At 39.2% G+C, this 18245-nt stretch overlaps 2 protein-coding genes across 2 annotated transcripts; both read left to right on the forward strand.

The window, feature by feature from the left end:
• Nucleotides 1-1090: 1090 nt before the first annotated feature.
• Nucleotides 1091-5213, forward strand: LOC121845809 (zinc finger protein 239-like). Its single transcript, XM_042317797.1, has 2 exons — nt 1091-1940; nt 4160-5213. The coding sequence occupies exons 1-2, from the start codon at nt 1571-1573 to the stop codon at nt 4906-4908; spliced, it is 1119 nt and encodes a 372-aa protein (XP_042173731.1). The 5' UTR covers nt 1091-1570; the 3' UTR covers nt 4909-5213.
• A 5501-nt stretch (nt 5214-10714) lies between these two features.
• On the forward strand, nt 10715-15370 carry LOC112248007 (zinc finger protein OZF-like). Its single transcript, XM_024416828.2, has 2 exons — nt 10715-11166; nt 14017-15370. The coding sequence occupies exons 1-2, from the start codon at nt 10860-10862 to the stop codon at nt 15261-15263; spliced, it is 1554 nt and encodes a 517-aa protein (XP_024272596.2). The 5' UTR covers nt 10715-10859; the 3' UTR covers nt 15264-15370.
• The last annotated feature ends 2875 nt before the right edge of the window (nt 15371-18245 follow it).

The raw sequence follows: 18245 nt of genomic DNA on the forward strand, positions 1-18245 counted from the left end.
GTATCTTTGAGCCAGCTAGATAGCCAATGATTAACCTTGTGCGACAGCATGCCTTTTCCTTTTGGACAAAAATTATACGAATATTGGCTATCTAGCTAGCTTTGTTTGACCCCGATTGGTGCTTATTTGACAAAGATACACACCCTGATCTCTCTTTTGACAAACATATCAAGACTGTTTCAAGGACAGCTTTTTTTCCACCTACGTAACATTGCAAAAATCAGAAACTTTGAAAACTGGTTGTTTTGCAAATGTTGAACTTATAAAATGGCTACTAATACTAGAAAAGCTAAATCAAAGTCCAAGTATACAGATCTGACGATGTTCTCGGCTCTAGGAAGTCTTGGTGGTTCCAAACTTCTTCCATTTTAAGAATGATGGAGGCCACTTTATTGTTAAGGACCTTTTTTTTTGTTACCCTTCCGCACATCTGTGCTTCGACACAATCCCCTCAACCTCATGGCTTGTTTTTTTTGCTGAACTGTCAACTGTGGGACCTTATATAGACAGGGTGTGTCTTTCCAAATCATGTCCAATCAATTCAATTTACCACAGGTGGAATCCAATCAAGTTGTAGAAACATCTCAAGGATGATCAATGGAAACAGGATGCACCTGAGCTCAGTTGTGAGTCTCATAGCAAAGGTTCTGAATACTTATATAAATAAGGTATTTATGTTGTTTTAAAATATGCCTAAAAACCTGTTTTTTAGGTCCTCATTATGGGGTATGACACATTACTATGGCAACACTAAGCATTAACCATTACTATGACGTCACCAAGCATGATGGATTACTATGGCAAAACCAAGCATGACAGATTACTATGGCAACACCAAGCATTACAGATTACTATGGCAACACCAAGCCTGACGGATTACTATGGCGACACCAAGCATGACAGGCTCAGGAAGAATCATAATGCTTATATGGGGAAACAGGAGTGAAAAATGTAGAGGAGAGGTGATTATGGGAGTGGGAACAGGTGTGGAGGGAAGGGGTGTGGCCTTTGGTAATTGGAGGCAATTAGAGTCATGTATGTAGGGGTGCCATAACCCTTCACAACAGTAAGTGTTGAAGATAATGGACCTATGTAATTAGTGCTGCACTCTCATGGAAGCCAATTGAGATTATATTGTCAACATTAGCTTAGCTAGGTTTTTTTAAACAATTACTATTCTAGTTTATAATGGACATACTCATATTCAGGTCTAAGTCTAGAAATATTGTCTGTACATTTTTATGACATTGTTTTCGTTTGTTTCTAAACTCCGTTACCCACTAGTCAGCAGCAGGCGATGTGAGTCTTTCAGGTGGCGCTTCTTGGGTGACGTATAATCTAGTGGACGGGACACATCTTCAACAACAACAACAACAAGGCTACCGATTCAACCCCTTCGGCAGCTTGCTAGCCAACATAAAACAGAAACACTGAAGTTCTTTTTAAACACAATCTTGTTAACGTATATACCAGTTAACTTAAAAGTAATTTGCTTGTTCAATTTGTTGAAATTGTTACTCAGCCTAGCACTAAGCTAGTCGCTAATGCTAACTAGCTAACATCCCCGACCATGAGCTCACTAAACTACTCCTCCCCTGCTAAAGAAGATGATGTCTGCTGGGCGGAGAGAGAAGCTCTGGGCCTGAACATTGTCGTGAAAGAGGAGGATATTACAGTAAAAGGAGAGGAAGAAGCTTCCAGAACGATAAAGGAGGAATATCATGTTACATTTGGAGTGGAAGAGGGGATAGAGGCCGTCACAGTGGAAGAGGAGGAGGTAGAAGATTTCAGAATAAAAAAGGAAGAGGAGGAGGATGTTGTAGTGAAAGAAGAGGAAGAACCTTCTAGCGTGGAAGAGGAGGCTATCTCAATAAAAGAGGAGGAGGAAGACGTTTTGGGAGTGAAAGAGGAGGAGACTGAAAAAAATCTGATTAACACCAGTAAGTATAGCTTCTTTTGTCCTGCACGTGCACACAAAAAAAAGTACTAACTTGTGGGGGGGACTTTTATTTTGACACGAGGTAAGCAGAGAGGAAGTGCGTCTCCAAAATACCCATGTTTGTAAAGTATGTTTAATAATATACTATCATATACAAAAGTATGTGGACACCCCTTCAAATTAGTGGATTCAGCTATTTCAGCCACACCTGTTGCTGACAGGTGTATAAAATCGAGCACACCGCCATGCAATCTCCATAGACAAACGTTGGGAGTAGAATGGCCTTATTGAAGAGCTCAGTGACATTCAACATGGCACCGTCATAGGATGGCACCTTTCCAACAAGTCAGTTCATAATATTTCTGCTCTGCCAGAGCTACCCCGGTCTACTGTAAGTGCTGTTATGTATTTTTATTTAATTGGGGATCCCAATTATCTGCTGCCCAGGCAGAAGCTACTCTTCCTGGGGTTTATTATGGATCCCCATTAGTTCCTGCCAAGGCAGCGGCTACTCTTCCTGGGGTTTATTATGGATCCCCATTAGTTATACTATAAGGTATAGGGAGACACATAGTCCTTTTAATAGGTCCTTAATATTTCAGCTATAAGGTATAGGGAGACACATAGTCCTGTGATAGGTCCTTAATATTTCAGCTATAAGGGAGACACGTAGTTCTTTAATAGGTCCTTAATATTTCAGCTATAAGGTATAGGGAGACACGTAGTCCTGTGATAGGTCCTTAATATTTCAGCTATAAGGGAGACACACAGTCCTTAATTAGGTCCTTAATATTTCAGCTATAAGGTATAGGGAGACACGTAGTCCTTTAATAGGTCCTTAATATTTCAGCTATAAGGTATAGGGAGACACGTAGTCCTGTGATAGGTCCTTAATATTTCAGCTATAAGGGAGACACACAGTCCTTAATTAGGTCCTTAATATTTCAGCTATAAGGTATAGGGAGACACGTAGTCCTTAATTAGGTCCTTAATATTTCAGCTATAAGGTATAGGGAGACACGTAGTCCTTTATTAGGTCCTTAATATTTCAGCTATAAGGTATAGGGAGACACGTAGTCCTTAATTAGGTCCTTAATATTTCAGCTTTAAGGTATAGGAAGACACGTAGTCCTTCATTAGTTCCTTAATATTTCCGCTATAAGGGAGACACATAGTCCTTTAATAGGTCCTTAATATTTCAGCTATAAGGTATAGGGAGACACGTAGTCCTTAATTAGGTCCTTAATATTTCAGCAACAAGGGAGACACAGTCCTTTTAATAGGTCCTTAATATTTCAGCAACAAGGGAGACACATAGTCCTTCATTAGGTCCTTAATATTTCCGCTATAAGGGAGACACGGAGTCCTTAATTAGGTCCTTAATATTTCAGCTATAAGGGAGACACGGAGTCCTTAATTAGGTCCTTAATATTTCAGCTATAAGGGAGACACGCAGTCCTTAATTAGGTCCTTAATATTTCAGCTATAAGGGAGACACGCAGTCCTTAATTAGGTCCTTAATATTTCAGCTATAAGGGAGACACATAGTCCTGTGATAGGTCCTTAATATTTCAGCTATAAGGTATAGGGAGACAGGGTAGTCCTTCATTAGGTCCTTAATATTTCAGCTATAAAGAGACACACAGTCCTTCATTAGTCCTTAATATTTCAGCTATAAGGTTAGGGGCAGCAGGGTAGCCCGTTGGAAGTAACCGAAAGGTTTCAGCTGACAAGGTACAAATCTGTCGTTCTGTCCCTGAACAGGCAGTTAACCCAATGTTCCTAGGCCGTCATTGAAAATAAGAATTTGTTGTTAACTGACTTGCCAAGTAAAATAAAGGTTAAAAAAAAAAAAAAAAAAAATAGGGGGCAAGTCAATCTAATGGCGCTTGTGAAAAGAAGAGCTAAATTACTAAAATGTCAGACTGTTCTGATTGAAATCTCTCCACATTTTATGTCCTTTATTATTACAACTAATGTCTGATTTTGTGACAATTGGTTAAAATCTTGACTTTCAGTTTCTTTTCAAATGATGAAGAGGACAGAATCAAGACAACCAATTATAATTTTGATTTGGATTAAACAACCTAAGATGCTGACCTCAGGTTATTGAGGGATCTTTTCTGGATTAAACCTCAGAGGAAGACAGTTTTATCATGTGCAGGTGTTATTCAGGTCCCTGTTTAGTATTTACCTAAATACACTGTTTGTCTTTGGCAGGAGAGAGACCACACTGTCAATCTGACAGCAGGAAGAGTACTTCAGGGGAACAAGACCTAGAGACGCCCAAACCAGTGAGACCACACCAGTGTCCCCACTGTGTAAAGAGTTTTAAGTGGTTATGTTACCTAAAAGAACATGAAAGAATACACACAGGAGAAAAGCCTTTCCAATGTTCCCAGTGTGATAAAAGTTTTACCCAATTAGGGAGCCTGAAAATACATGAGAGATCACACACAAGAGAGAAACCTTACCACTGTTCCCACTGTGAAAATACTTTTTTCTCATCAGGGGACCTGCTAAAGCATAAAAGAATACACACTGCAGAGAGGCCCTACCGATGTTCCCAGTGTGGAAAGAGTTTTATCCAGTTAGGGAACCTGAAAAGGCATTTGAGAACACACACAGGGGAGAAGCCCTACCACTGCTCATACTGTGAAAAGATATTTACTCAGCTAGTGAACCTAAAAAGGCATGAGAGGACACACAAAGGTGAAAAACCTTTCCAATGTTCCCAGTGTGAAAAGAGTTTTACAGAGTTTGGGAGCATGAAAAGACACGAGAGAATACATACAGGGGAGAAGCCTTACCACTGCTCCCAGTGTGAAATGAGATTTTCCTCATCATGGTGCCTAAAATCACACAAGAGGACACACTCAGGAGAGAAGCTTTTCCAATGCTCTCGGTGTGTAAAGAGTTATACCCGGTTAGGGGACCTGAAAAGACATGAGAGGACACACACAGGATGAGCCTCATCACCGCTCCCAGTGTTGCAAGGGTTTTATCTGGTTAGGGAGCCTGAATAATACACTCTGAAGAGAAACTTTACCACTGCTCCCACTGTGGATTTAAACTTACATGGTTAAAGCAACTGAAAGAGCATGTAAGTCCACACCTGAGAGAAACGTTATCAATGCTCCCAGTGTGGAAAGAGATATGAAGTCAAATTATAAAAATGACCTGAATATGGAGTATGTCAGAAAGAATGTAGATGCTCTGTGATTAAATTGCCCATTTTAAACTCACAATCTGTGTGTATCTATGTGTGTCATTCCTGGAGCCCTACAGAGGGGTATACTACGACACGAGATAGAGGAGATGGTGGAATTTTTTTATTTATTTAATTTTAATTTTACCTTTATTTAACCAGGCAAGTCAGTTAAGAACAAATTCTTATTTTCAATGACAGCCTAGGAACAGTGGGTTAACTGCCTGTTCAGGGGCAGAACGACAGATTTGTACATTGTCAGCTCAGCGGTTTGAACTTGCAACCTTCCGATTACTAGTCCAACGCTCTAACCACTAGGCTACCCTGCCGCGGAATAGAGGAGATATTGGAGATAGATGGAGGAAATATAGGAGATGGAGATAGATATTGGAGATAGATAGAGGATATAGGAGATGGAGATAGATCGAGGGGATATATGAGGTGGAGATAGATAAATAGATGGGGTAGAGGAGAGGGAGATAGATAGATAGATAGATAGATAGATAGATAGATAGATAGATAGATAGATAGATAGATAGATAGATAGATAGATAGATAGATAGATAGATAGATAGATAGATAGATAGATGGGGTAGAGGAGAGGGAGATAGAGGAGATGGATGGATGGAGAAGTAGAGGATATGGAGATAGATAAGGGGGTAAATGAGATGGAAGTAGAGGAGATGGAAGTAGAGGAGATGGAGATAGATAGGGGGTAGAGGAGATGGAGATAGATAGGGGGTAGAGGAGATGGAGATAGATAGGGGGTAGAGGAGGGGTAGAGGAGATGGATGGGTAGAGGAGATGGAGATAGGGGGGTAGAGGAGGGTGGGTAGAGAAGGTATAAGATAGAGAATATGTAGTTTGGAAGGTGTCCTTAATGTTATGTACACTCCCAACTGGTTAAAAAAAAATCTTAAGAAAAAAACATGAGTTGATCACCTGCAGTACCACCGTGGCCCACAGGTTAGTACTCTAGGTAATGCAACGAGGCTACAGTTCAATCCAAGGGAGAAGATAGGCATTTGTGACATCATACTTTTTACATCAAATTGATTAAAACAAATAAACAAGATGAAATAACATCATGTGATTGTTCTGGGGAAAAATACAAAGTTGGGTCAACCCTTTAGACGGGTGCAAATTGTCCTGTGTGGATTGGGCCAGATGTTTCTAACAGAAGAAATATAAAAAGCACATGACCATGGTAGCAATTAAAAGATAACAATTTGGAGAGCATTGGGAAATTATCAGACCAAAAGGTAGGGACTCTACGCTTCCCCTGACACAAGACTGAATCCTAACATTAGAGGTGAGTGAGGACTCAACATTTCCCCTGACACAAGACTGAATCCAAACATTAGAGGTGAGGACTCAACACTGGTGATTTTGTGTGCCTTTTACATTTACTGTAGTTTTTGCAGCATTTGTCAATAACAACCTCTGAAATACTGTGGATACCATTCAGTAGCATAAGAATATTCATGAACATTTTGGGGACTGCAAGCGTTTGAGTTTGAGTGAGAGGTCTACCTGTTGTCTCCAAGTGGCCACACACTTCTCTAAACTGTGCACAGTTCCTAAGTCATTCCATTGCACTTTTATGACTCAAGGAAAGAGCCTTCAACTATGAAATGGAGCTTTTGGAGCTCTCCTAGTTGTGCTGTTGAGGAACTGAAGGGTTGTAGTTTTCTGTTTGGAACACAGCCCTACGTCCCCACAAACACACAGTATCTGTTGTTTACGGAATCCCAACAAAAATTCCATTATGAAATCATAATCAGGTGGGCCACTATTGACAACTTATTCTATTGCCAACAAGACCAGCTAATATATAAAATAGGGTCTTACAGTGTGAGGGCTTTGATTTACAGTATGCCTCTTGATTTACAGCAGGCCTCTTGATTTACAGCAGGCCTCTTGATTTTACAGCAGGCCTCTTGATTTTACAGCAGGCCTCTTGATTTTACAGCAGGCCTCTTGATTTTACAGCAGGCCTCTTGATTTTACAGCAGGCCTCTTGATTTTACAGCAGGCCTCTTGATTTACAGCAGGCCTCTTGATTTTACAGCAGGCCTCTTGATTTTACAGCAGGCCTCTTGATTTTACAGCAGGCCTCTTGATTTACAGCAGGCCTCTTGATTTTACAGCAGGCCTCTTGATTTACAGCAGGCCTCTTGATTTACAGCAGGCCTCTTGATTTACAGCAGGCCTCTTGATTTACAGCAGGCCTCTTGATTTACAGCAGGCCTCTTGATTTACAGCAGGCCTCTTGATTTACAGCAGGCCTCTTGATTTACAGCAGGCCTCTTGATTTACAGCAGGCCTCTTGATTTACAGCAGGCCTCTTGATTTACAGCAGGCCTCTTGATTTACAGCAGGCCTCTTGATTTACAGCAGGCCTCTTGATTTACAGCAGGCCTCTTGATTTACAGCAGGCCTCTTGATTTACAGCAGGCCTCTTGATTTACAGCAGGCCTCTTGATTTACAGCAGGCCTCTTGATTTACAGCAGGCCTCTTGATTTACAGCATCCCCCTCACTCAGAAAACACATCAAATGCAAATATTTACGGGAGGGATCATGTAGTTTCCATTCAGGTCTTTCTGCCTAAACAAACCCTGTTTGTCTTTGGCAGGAGAAAGACCAGACTCAGTGAAACCCCAGCCAGAGACATCCAAACCAGCTAGACGAAACCACTACTCCCAGTGTGAAAAGAGTTTAACCATTAGGGGGCCTGAAATCACATAAGAGAATAAACTCAGGAGAGAAGACTTTCCAATGTTCCCAGAGAAATAATTTTATTATGGAGTTATGGAGCCTGAAAACACATGAGATGACACACACAGGAGAGAAGCCTTGAAAGAATCCACACAGCAGAACAATATATCTTTCTCCCAAAAGATATTTACCCAGTCAGGGAACCTGAAATATCACCAGGGAAGAGTGTGGAAAGAGATTTTGCATCTCACATACAGTGTCTTCAGAAAGTATTCACACCCCTGGACTTTTTCCACATTTTGTTGTGTTACAAAGTTGGATAATATTGTATTTAATTGTCTTTTTAGTTTTTCAACTAAATACTCTGTAATGTCAAAGTGGAAGAGAAACAAATAAATGTCTTGATTAGATAAGTATTCAACCCCTCAATCAATAAATGATAGAATCACCTTTGGCAGCGATTACATCTGTGAGTTTTCTGGGTAAGTCTCTTAATCTCTTAAGAGCTTTGCAAACCTGGATTGTACAATATTTGCACATTATAATTTTTTTAAATTCCTCAAGCTCTGTCAAGTCTTGCCATCGATTTTCAGGAACATTCGATTTAAGTCAAAACTGTAACTAGGCCACTCCAGGAACATTCAATGTTGTCTTGGTAAGTAACTCCAGTGTATCTTGGTAAGTAACTCCAGTGTGTCTTGGTAAGTAACTCCAGTGTGTCTTGGTGTAACTCCAGTGTGTCTTGGTAGGTAACTCCAGTGTGTCTTGGTAGGTAACTCCAGTGTGTCTTGGTAAGTAACTCCAGTGTGTCTTGGTAAGTAACTCCAGTGTATATTTTAAGCAACTCCAGTGTATATTTGGTAAGTAACTCCAGTGTGTCTTGGTAAGTAACTCCAGTGTATCTCTCCCAGTGTCTGTTGGAAAGCAGACTGAACAATGTTTTCCTCTAGGATTTTGCCTGTGCTTAGCTCTATTCCTATTATTTTTATCCTAAAAACTCCCTAGTCCTTGCCGATGACACGCATACCCATAACATGATGCGGCCAGCACCATGCTTGAAAATAAGAAGAGTGTTACTGAGTGATGTGTTGTGTTGGATTTGCCCCAAATATAAAATTTTAATTTATTTTCCATATTGTTTTGCAGTATTACTTTAGTGCCTTATTGCAAACAGGATGCATGTTTTGGAATATTATTTATTCTGTACAGGCTTCCTTCTTTTCACTCTGTCATTTCGGTTAGTATTGGGGAGTAACTCCAATGTTGTTGATTCATCCTCTATTTTCTCCCATCACAGCCATTAAACTCTAACTGTTTTAAAGTCACCATTGGACTCATGGTGAAATCCACGAGTGGTTTCCTTTCTCTCTGGCAGTTGAGTTAGGAAGGAGGCCTGTATTTTGGGGTGACTGGGTGTATTAATACAACATACAAAGTGTAATTGATAGCTTCACAAGGCTCAATAATAATAAGGAAAAATATATTTAAACATCCCCCCCCCCTCCATAATAATTAGGCAAGTTAGCTAAATATCTAATTGTTCTTGCTTTGTTGAATCCCTTTCAGGTCTAATCTGCATAGAGGAAAGCATATCTGTAAGAAGTAAGAGAACACATGTCACCTGGTTATTTTGAAATGACTTCTTATGACATTATTTGCCAGAATAAACAATGTCGTGAATATTTTCCTAAACTGCGTTACTCAGTCCAGTCAGCAGATGGCGATGGGGCGGCAGGGTAGCCTAGTGGTTAGAGCGTTGGACTAGTAACCGGAAGGTTGCAAGTTCAAAGTTCAAACCCCCGAGCTGAGAAGGTACAAATCTGTCGTTCTGCCCCTGAACAGGCAGTTAACCCACTGTTCCTAGGCCGTCATTGAAAATAAGAATTTGTTCTTAACTGACTTGCCTGGTAAAATAAAGGTAAAAAGAAAAGAAAAAGAAAGTGATGCTTCTTGCGTGACGTATAATCTAGTGGACCGGGTGCTTACTTTTTAAACATGGCTACTGATTCAACCACATCCGTAGCTTACTAGCAAACATAAAACTAAAACATTGGAGCTCTTTGGACCATTATATAGGTATTTACCTCAGCGTTTTAAACACACTGTCTGCGTATAACGTTGATTCATTTCATATTGACGTTGTTAGTCAGCTCTGGTTAAGATAGCACTAGCACTATAGGCTAATCGCAGTTCTGCCCCTGAGCAAGACAGTTAACCCACTGTTCCCCGGGCGCAGAAGACGTGGATGTCGATTAAATGCGGAAGACACATTTCAGTTGAAGTCATTCAGTTGTACAACTGACTAGGTATCCCCCGTTCCCTTTCAGTAATGCTTATTAGCTAGCTAACATCCCAGACTATGAGCTTAATAAGCTACTTCCCCCCTGCTAAAGAAGAGGTCTGCTGGTCGGAGAAAGAAGCTCTGGGACTGAACATTGTCGTGAAAGAGGAAGAGGAGGACATGACTGTCACAGTCAAAGAAGAAGATAAAGAAGCTTTTGGAATGACAGAAGAAGAGGAGAAAGCTATCACATTAAAAGAAGGAGAGAAAGCTATCACATTAAAAGAAGAGAAAGATATCACATTAAAAGAAGAGAAAGCTATCACATTAAAAGAAGAAGAGAAAGATATCACATTAAAAGAAGAGAAAGCTATCACATTAAAAGAAGAGAAAGCTATCACATTAAAAGAAGAGAAAGCTATCACATTAAAAGAAGAGAAAGCTATCACATTAAAAGAAGAGAAAGCTATCACATTAAAAAAAGAGAAAGCTATCACATTAAAAGAAGGAGAGAAAGCTATCACATTAAAAGAAGAGAAAGATATCACATTAAAAGAAGAGAAAGCTATCACATTAAAAGAAGAAGAGAAAGATATCACATTAAAAGAAGAGAAAGATATCACATTGAATGAAGAAGAGGAGAAGGTTATCACATTGAAAGAAGAGGAGAAAGATATCACATTGAATGAAGAGAAGAAAGAAGCTTTTGGAATGAAAGAAGAAGAGGAGAAATCTGTCACATTGAAAGAAGAAGAGAAAGATATAACATTGAATGAAGAAGAGGAGAAATATATCACATTGAATGAAGAGGAGGAGAAAGATATCACATTGAATGAAGAGGAGGAGAAAGATATCACATTGAATGAAGAAGAAGAGAAAGATATCACATTGAATGAAGAGGAGGAGAAAGATATCACATTGAAAAAAGAAGATGATGTAACAGTGAAAGATGAGGAAGAAGCTTTCAGGGCGGAGGGGAAGGATGAAGAGGAGAAGACTGGAGATCTGATTAACACCAGTGAGTATTGTCTTAAAAACAAAGGAATACATTCTGCAGTTGTGTGGTTTTAGAGGGGTATTCTACTGAAGTTATACACTTTAATAATTATATTCTGTAGGAATTGTTAAAGCTAGAAAGACTGGGGGCAACCTAGTCCAATAATGAACTAAAGCAGTCTGTTACTCCTAACAGTCCAAGGACATGATCTGTTTTACAGGCAAATTGGCTCTGGAAGCCAAAAATACTCACTCGAAACGTGAATCGATTCTCCATTGCGGTACGGTTCTAGAAACATAAATCTCTCGACTTTCATATGAACACATCAAAATAATTTCACAAATGCGAAATACACACATACTGTTTTAACCGGTTACGTTTGTGGCTTCCGTCTTCCCGTTTACACACAGGTGTTCGGGGATGCATATAGCTAATTAGCGCATGTAATCCACGCTGTCTTCCGTCTGTTTGCCGTAAACACGCGCTGTAACATGGAGATATGGCCGTGTGGGAACACAAACCCTATAAAGGTGTGTTTCTATTGAACCTTTAGTTGTTTTTAATTTATTATTTCTCGCTGATATGAAAGATATGGTCCTTATTTCTACCAAAACCATTGTGTGTTAGTGTGAGCATCGGGGCTCTTAACAAAACTCAATGAGTCTTATGTGTAATGTAATGGAACTGAGTCATGATCAAATGACTCGTATGTGTAATGTAATGGAACTGAATCATGATCAAATGACTCTTATGTGTAATGTAATGGAACTGAATCATGGTCAAATGACTCTTATGTGTAATGTAATGGAACTGAATCATGATCCAGGGCTAGGGGCCATTCACAAAACGTGAACAATGGATCTAATGCTCCTATTTTGGATATATATTTTCCCATTTAAACCAAAACATCTCTGAATATCTATGTTTGTAGTTCTTTGTTCAGTCTCAACGCAACATCCCATGAGAACATTATTATTATTATTTTTTAAACAAACATGATTTTGAAGCTCTATATTATTTGTTTTTAAAATCTCTATGGTGTTATTAGGTCCCTAATATTTGAGTCGGGCCTATAAGGTAAGACGGACTGATCTGATTGAAATCTCTATGGTGTTATTAGGTCCCTAATATTTGAGTCAGGCCTATAAGGTAAGACGGACTGATTCAATAGAAATCTGGAGCTTTGAGGGTTTATGAAATAGCCTCTCTGGTAATTTAATAGGTCGTTAATAAATAAAACGTGACAATACGGTGCGGATCGTTCCATTTGGCTGCTGGGGGGGTAAGGAGACCTCAGCTCCACTAAAACCCTTGACAACTATGTGCCGTTTCAGGGGATTGTTAAATAAATGTTGTAACTATTTGGTTTAAATATCGTCATCCTCTTTTAAGCTCATAGTCAGAACTACACATTTCTGATTATTCCACATGTATCTATATCAGAGTTATACAACAAGCAACTGCATGATTTTCATGATCAGTAAACATCGATGGATCATGTATTTTCAGATACGCGAGGGCAGCCAGAACCATTAGCTAAGCAAACAACGTGTCGTTTAGCTTGCTTCATCAGAGATTAGGCGTTTGGAAAGAGTTTGACGTCGGCAAGTCCTCCTTCTGGTAAAGTTGTCAGTCAGAACAACTGTCATCACCACTATAGATGGCAAGCAAATGTAGCCATCTAGTTTATCCCCTGAAAGTTAGCTAGTTAACTAGCCATAATGACATAATCTGTTATTACATATTGACGTGATCTGTTATTAGCTAGCTAGCAAATTTGATGTGGTCAATAAATCAATTTAAATCATGTTTTGTCAGGAGCCATCCTGATTAAACACCATTAAGATACAGTATCTAGTTTAAATATATTTTTATTGGGATTTTTTAATGCTAATTTAGTTTTCCGCTGGGCTGTGGAAATGGACTCAGGAGTGTTTTAAAGACAATGCTGAAAAGGGGGCTAATGTGAGATCATTTCGCTAGGTAGGCCTATGTGGGTTGGAGAAAAAAGTACCATAGGTCTGTCTACCCGCCACTGTTTTTAGCCGACTGAACAAAGTCTCCCCATATACATTTTTTAGCAGATGCTATTATCCAGAGCAACCTAAATCTAACGTTTGTACATCTAGATTTATAATTAATCAGAGATGTGTTGCACCACTTAATTTTAAACCTGGATTAGTTCATGTAAGGTTAAATAAACTAAACTATGGTTAGTGACATGTGTCAATGGATTCACCATAGCAACATGTTCTAATTCTTTTTCTTTGGAAACAAACCAGCATGGGTCATTGCTAGCTTACTAGATAGCTAGCAAAGTGAGCTTTCACTTCGGGCTAATGATTTAAAAAAAAAAATGTTAATGAGTTAGCTGGCTAGTTTAATTGTACATTCACGGATAAGCCACAGGAGCTAAACTTGTGTATCACACCTAAAATAAAGCACATGCATGGACATTTGATACATTTAAACTTCTTCAATCAGTAGCAGTTTAAATGAAACTTTTTTTTTTAAACAATGGAGCAACAAGATTACATTTGATCTTGGATTAAAATTCCAAATTAAAGTTAGTCTAGCAGGATTACATATATCTAGGATTACTTCAAATCTAGGTTTTAAGTTTGGTGCAAGAAGATTACATATTAAACCTTGATTTAACCCAGTTTGAGTTAACCCATGTTGTTGAAACCCACCTTAAATGTAATAGTGTTTTTATTTGCCAACAAAGCACTACAGCCACTCTGTGATGACGTGCTCTGCTCTTTTATTGAGGGATCTAGTCTAGATTAAACCTCATAGGAAGACAGTTTTATCATGTGGAGGTTTCATTCAGGTCTCATTTTAACCAAATACTATGTTTGTCTTTGACAGAAGAGAGACCAGACTCTCACAGCGGGAAGAGTCCTTCAGAAGAAGCAGCCCCAAAGACATCCAAACCAGTAAGACCACATGACTGCTCCCAGTGTGGAAAGAGATTTATCAGATTAGGGCACCTGAAAGAACATAAGAAAACACACACAGGAGAGAACCCTTTCTACTGCTCCCAGTGTGGAAAGAGTTTTAGACACTCAGGCCATCTTAAAGTGCATGCAAGAAAACATACTGGAGAGATGCCATATCAATGCTCCCAGTGCGATTTTTTCTTTTACTCATCAGGGGTCCTTAAATCACATGAGAGAACACACTTAGGAGAGAGGCCATTTCAATGCTCTCAGTGTGGAAAGAGTTTTACCCGGTCAGGGAATCTGAATATGCATTTGAGAACACACACAGGGGAGAAGCCTTTCCACTGCTCCCTGTGTGGAAAGAGTTTTACCTGGTTAGGGAACTTGAAAGTGCATGAGAGAATACACACAGGAGAGAAGCCTTTCCACTGCTCCCTGTGTGGAAAAAGGTTTACCTATTTAGTGACACTGAAGAAGCATGAGTTGACACACACAGGGGAGAAGCCTTTCCAATGCTCCAAATGTGGAAAGAGTTTTACCCAGTTAGTGAACCTGAAAAGGCATGAAGGAACACACACAGGAGAGAAGCCTTTCCACTGCTCCTTGTGTGGTAAGCGTTTTACCCAGTTAGTGAACCTGAGAAGGCATGAAAGAACACACACTGGAGAGAAGCCATATCAATGCTCCCAGTGTGGAAATATATTTTTCTCATCACGTGACCTGAAATCACATGAGAAAACTCACTTATCAGAGAGGCATTTCCAATGTTCTCAGTGTGGAAAGAGTTTTACCCGGTTAGGGAACCTGAATAGGCATTTGAGAACACACACAGGGGAGAAGCCCTACCACTGCTTAGACTGTGGAAAGAGCTTTACCCAGCAAGGGGACCTGAAATCACATGAGCGGACACACACAGGAGATAAGCCTTTCCAATGTTCCCAGTGTGGAAAAAGTTTTGCCTGCTTAGGGAACTTGAAAATGCATAAGAGAACACACACAGGAGAGAAGCCTTTCCACTGCTCCCTGTGTGGAAAGAGTTTTACCTATTTAGGGACACTGAAAAAGCATGAGATGACACACACAGGAGAGAAGCCTTTCCAATGCTCCCAATGTGGAAAGAGTTTTACCCAGTTAGTGAACCTGAAAAGGCATGAAGGCACACACACAGGATAGAAGCCTCTCCAATGTTCTCATTGTGGAAAGATATTTTCCCAGTCAGAGGACCTGAAATCACATGAGAGAATAGAGAGGCTGTGTGTTGACATACAGTACCAGTCAAACGTTTGGACACACCTACTCATTCAAGGATTTTCTTTATTTTTACTGTCAGAGCTTGAAAGGATCTGCAGTGAAGAATAGGAGAAACTCCCCAAGTACAGGTGTGCCAAACTTGTAGCGTCACACCCAAGAAGACTCGAGGCTGTAATTGCTGCCAAAGGTACTTCAACAAAGTACTGAGTAAAGGGTCTGAATATTTTTGTAAATGTAATATTTTTTGGTGTGTGTAGATCGTTGAGGGGAAAAGCTGGTTGAGAGAATGCCAAGAGTGTGCAAATCTGTCATCAAGGCAAAGGGTGACTACTTTGAAGAATCTCAAATATATCATATTTTGATTTGTTTAACACTTTTTTGGTTACTACATGATTCCATATGTGTTATTTCATAGTTTTGATGTCTTTACTATTATTCTACAATGTAGAAAATAGTAAAAAATAAAGAAAAACCCTTGAATGAGCAGGTGTGTCAACATTTTTGACTGATACTGTATACAGTTGTGGTCAAAGTTTACATACACTTAGGTTGTAGTCATTAAAACTCGTTTTTCAACCACTCCACAAATTTCTTGTTAACAAACTATAGTTTTGGCAAGTCAGTTAGGACATCTGCTTTGTGCATGACACAATTTTTTCAACAATTGTTTATAGACAGATTATTTCACTTATAATTCACTGTATCACAATTCCAGTGGGTCAGAAGTTTACACTAAGTTGACTGTGCCTTTAAACAGCTTGGAAAATTCCAGAAAATGTTGTCATGGCTTTAGAAGCTTCTGATAGGCTAGTTGACATCATTTGAGTCAATTGGAGGTACACCTGTGGATGTTTTTCAAGGCCTACCTTCAAACTCAGTGCCTCTTTACTTGACATCATGGGAAAATAAAAAAAAATCAGCCAAGACCTCAAAAAAAAAACATTGTAGACCTCCACAAGTCTGGTTCATCCTTGGGAGCAAATTTCCAAACGCCTGAAGGTACCACATTCATCTGCACAAACAATATTATGCAAGTATAAACACCATGGGACCACGCAGCCGTCATACAGCTCAGGAAGGAGACGTGTTCCATCTCCTAGAGCTGAACGTACTTTGGTGTGAAAAGTGCAAATCATTCCCAGAAAAACAGCAAAGGACCTTATGAAGATGCTGGAGGAAACAGGTACAAAAGTATCTATATCCACAGTAAAACGAGTCCTATATCGACATAACCTGAAAGGCCGCTCAGCAAGGAAGAAGCCACTGCTCCAAAACTGCCATAAAAACAGCCAGACTAGGGTTTGCAACTGCACATGGGGACAAAGATCGTAATTTTTGGAGAAACGTCCTCTGGTCTGATGAAAAAAAAATAGAAATGTTTGGCCATAATGACCAACGTAATGTTTGGAGGAAAAAGGGGGAGGCTTGCAAGCCGAAGAACACCATCCCAACCGTGAAGCACGGAGGTGGCAGCATCATGTTGTGTGGGTGCTTTGCTGTAGGAGAGACTGGTGCACAACACAAAATAGATGGCATCATGAGGATGGAAAATTATGTGGATATATTGAAGCAACATCTCAAGACATCAGTCAGGAAGTTAAAGCTTGGTCGCAAATGGGTATTCCGAATGGACAATGACCCCAAGCATACTTCCAAAGTTGTGACAAAATGGCTTAAGGACAACAAAGTCAAGGTAATGGAATGGCTATCACAAAGCCCTGACCTCAATTCTACAGAAAATCTGTGGGCTGAACTGAACAAGCATGTGTGAGCAAGGAGACCTGTACAAACCTGACTCAGTTACACCAGCTCTGTCAGGAGGAATGGGCCAAAATTTGCCAAACTTGTGGGAAGCTTGTGGAAGGCTACCCAAAACATTTGACCCAAGTTATCCAATTTAAAGGCAATGCTACCAAATACTAATTGAGTGTATGTAAACTTCTGACCCACTTGGAATGTGATGAATGAAATATGAATTAAATAAAAGCTGAAATAAATCATCCTCTCTACTATTATTCTGACATTTCACATTCTAACAATAAAGTGGTGATCCTAACTGACCTCAGACAGGCAATTTTTTTTACTAGGATTAAATGTCAGGAATTGTGGAAAAACTGAGTTTAATGCATTTGGCTAAGGTGTATGTAAACTTCTGACTTCAACTGTATATTTGATATTTTTTTACTAAGAATTTGTGTTTTTTGCTTTGTATGTATGAAACTCAAAAATATTCCTACATTTGTTGTTTTTTCTTCTCAAGACAAGTTTTTATTCATGAGTTTTGATTGATTGTGTTCATGTATAAACACTTTGATGTTTATTGTAAGATTTGGATATTTTCCAGATGAATAAAATGCGTTTCTTTAACCTTGAAAACTCGAATTTAGTTGCATTTCATTGAGTTAATTTGTGTAGCAGACATCAAGCTGAAAATGTAATGACTTTGCAACATTTATATCTGAATTTATATCTGAATAAAAGTCTAAATGAATATTTGTTTAACTGTGTTAGTCATTAGTGGACATTCATTATACATCTACATCTATTTAAATCAAATCAAATTTTATTTGTCACATACACATGGTTAGCAAATGTTAATGCGAGTGTAGCGAAATGCTTGTGCTTCTAGTTCCGACAATGCAGTAATAACCAACAAGTAATCTAACTAACAATTCCAAAACTACTGTCTTATACACAGTGTAAGGGGATAAAGAATATGTACATAAAGATATATGAATGAGTGATGGTACAGAGCGGCATAGGCAAGATACAGTAGATGGTATCGAGTACAGTATATACATATGAGATGAGCATGTAAACAAAGTGGTATAGTTAAAGTGGCTAGTGATACATGTATTACATAAAGATACAGTAGATGATATAGAGTACAGTATATACGTATAC

This window comes from Oncorhynchus tshawytscha, unplaced genomic scaffold, assembly GCF_018296145.1.
Source record: "Oncorhynchus tshawytscha isolate Ot180627B unplaced genomic scaffold, Otsh_v2.0 Un_contig_11018_pilon_pilon, whole genome shotgun sequence".
Lineage (NCBI taxonomy): Eukaryota > Metazoa > Chordata > Actinopteri > Salmoniformes > Salmonidae > Oncorhynchus > Oncorhynchus tshawytscha.

Excerpts from the sequence above, each read along its gene's own strand:
- LOC112248007 (XM_024416828.2), top strand. The coding sequence starts at position 10,860 with ATGAAAGAAGAAGAGGAGAAATCTGTCACATTGAAAGAAGAAGAGAAA. Across the intron at positions 11,167-14,016 it reads TGGAGATCTGATTAACACCA|AAGAGAGACCAGACTCTCAC; the intron begins GTGAGTATTGTC and ends TGTCTTTGACAG.
- LOC121845809 (XM_042317797.1), top strand. The coding sequence starts at position 1,571 with ATGAGCTCACTAAACTACTCCTCCCCTGCTAAAGAAGATGATGTCTGC. Across the intron at positions 1,941-4,159 it reads AAAAAATCTGATTAACACCA|GAGAGAGACCACACTGTCAA; the intron begins GTAAGTATAGCT and ends TGTCTTTGGCAG.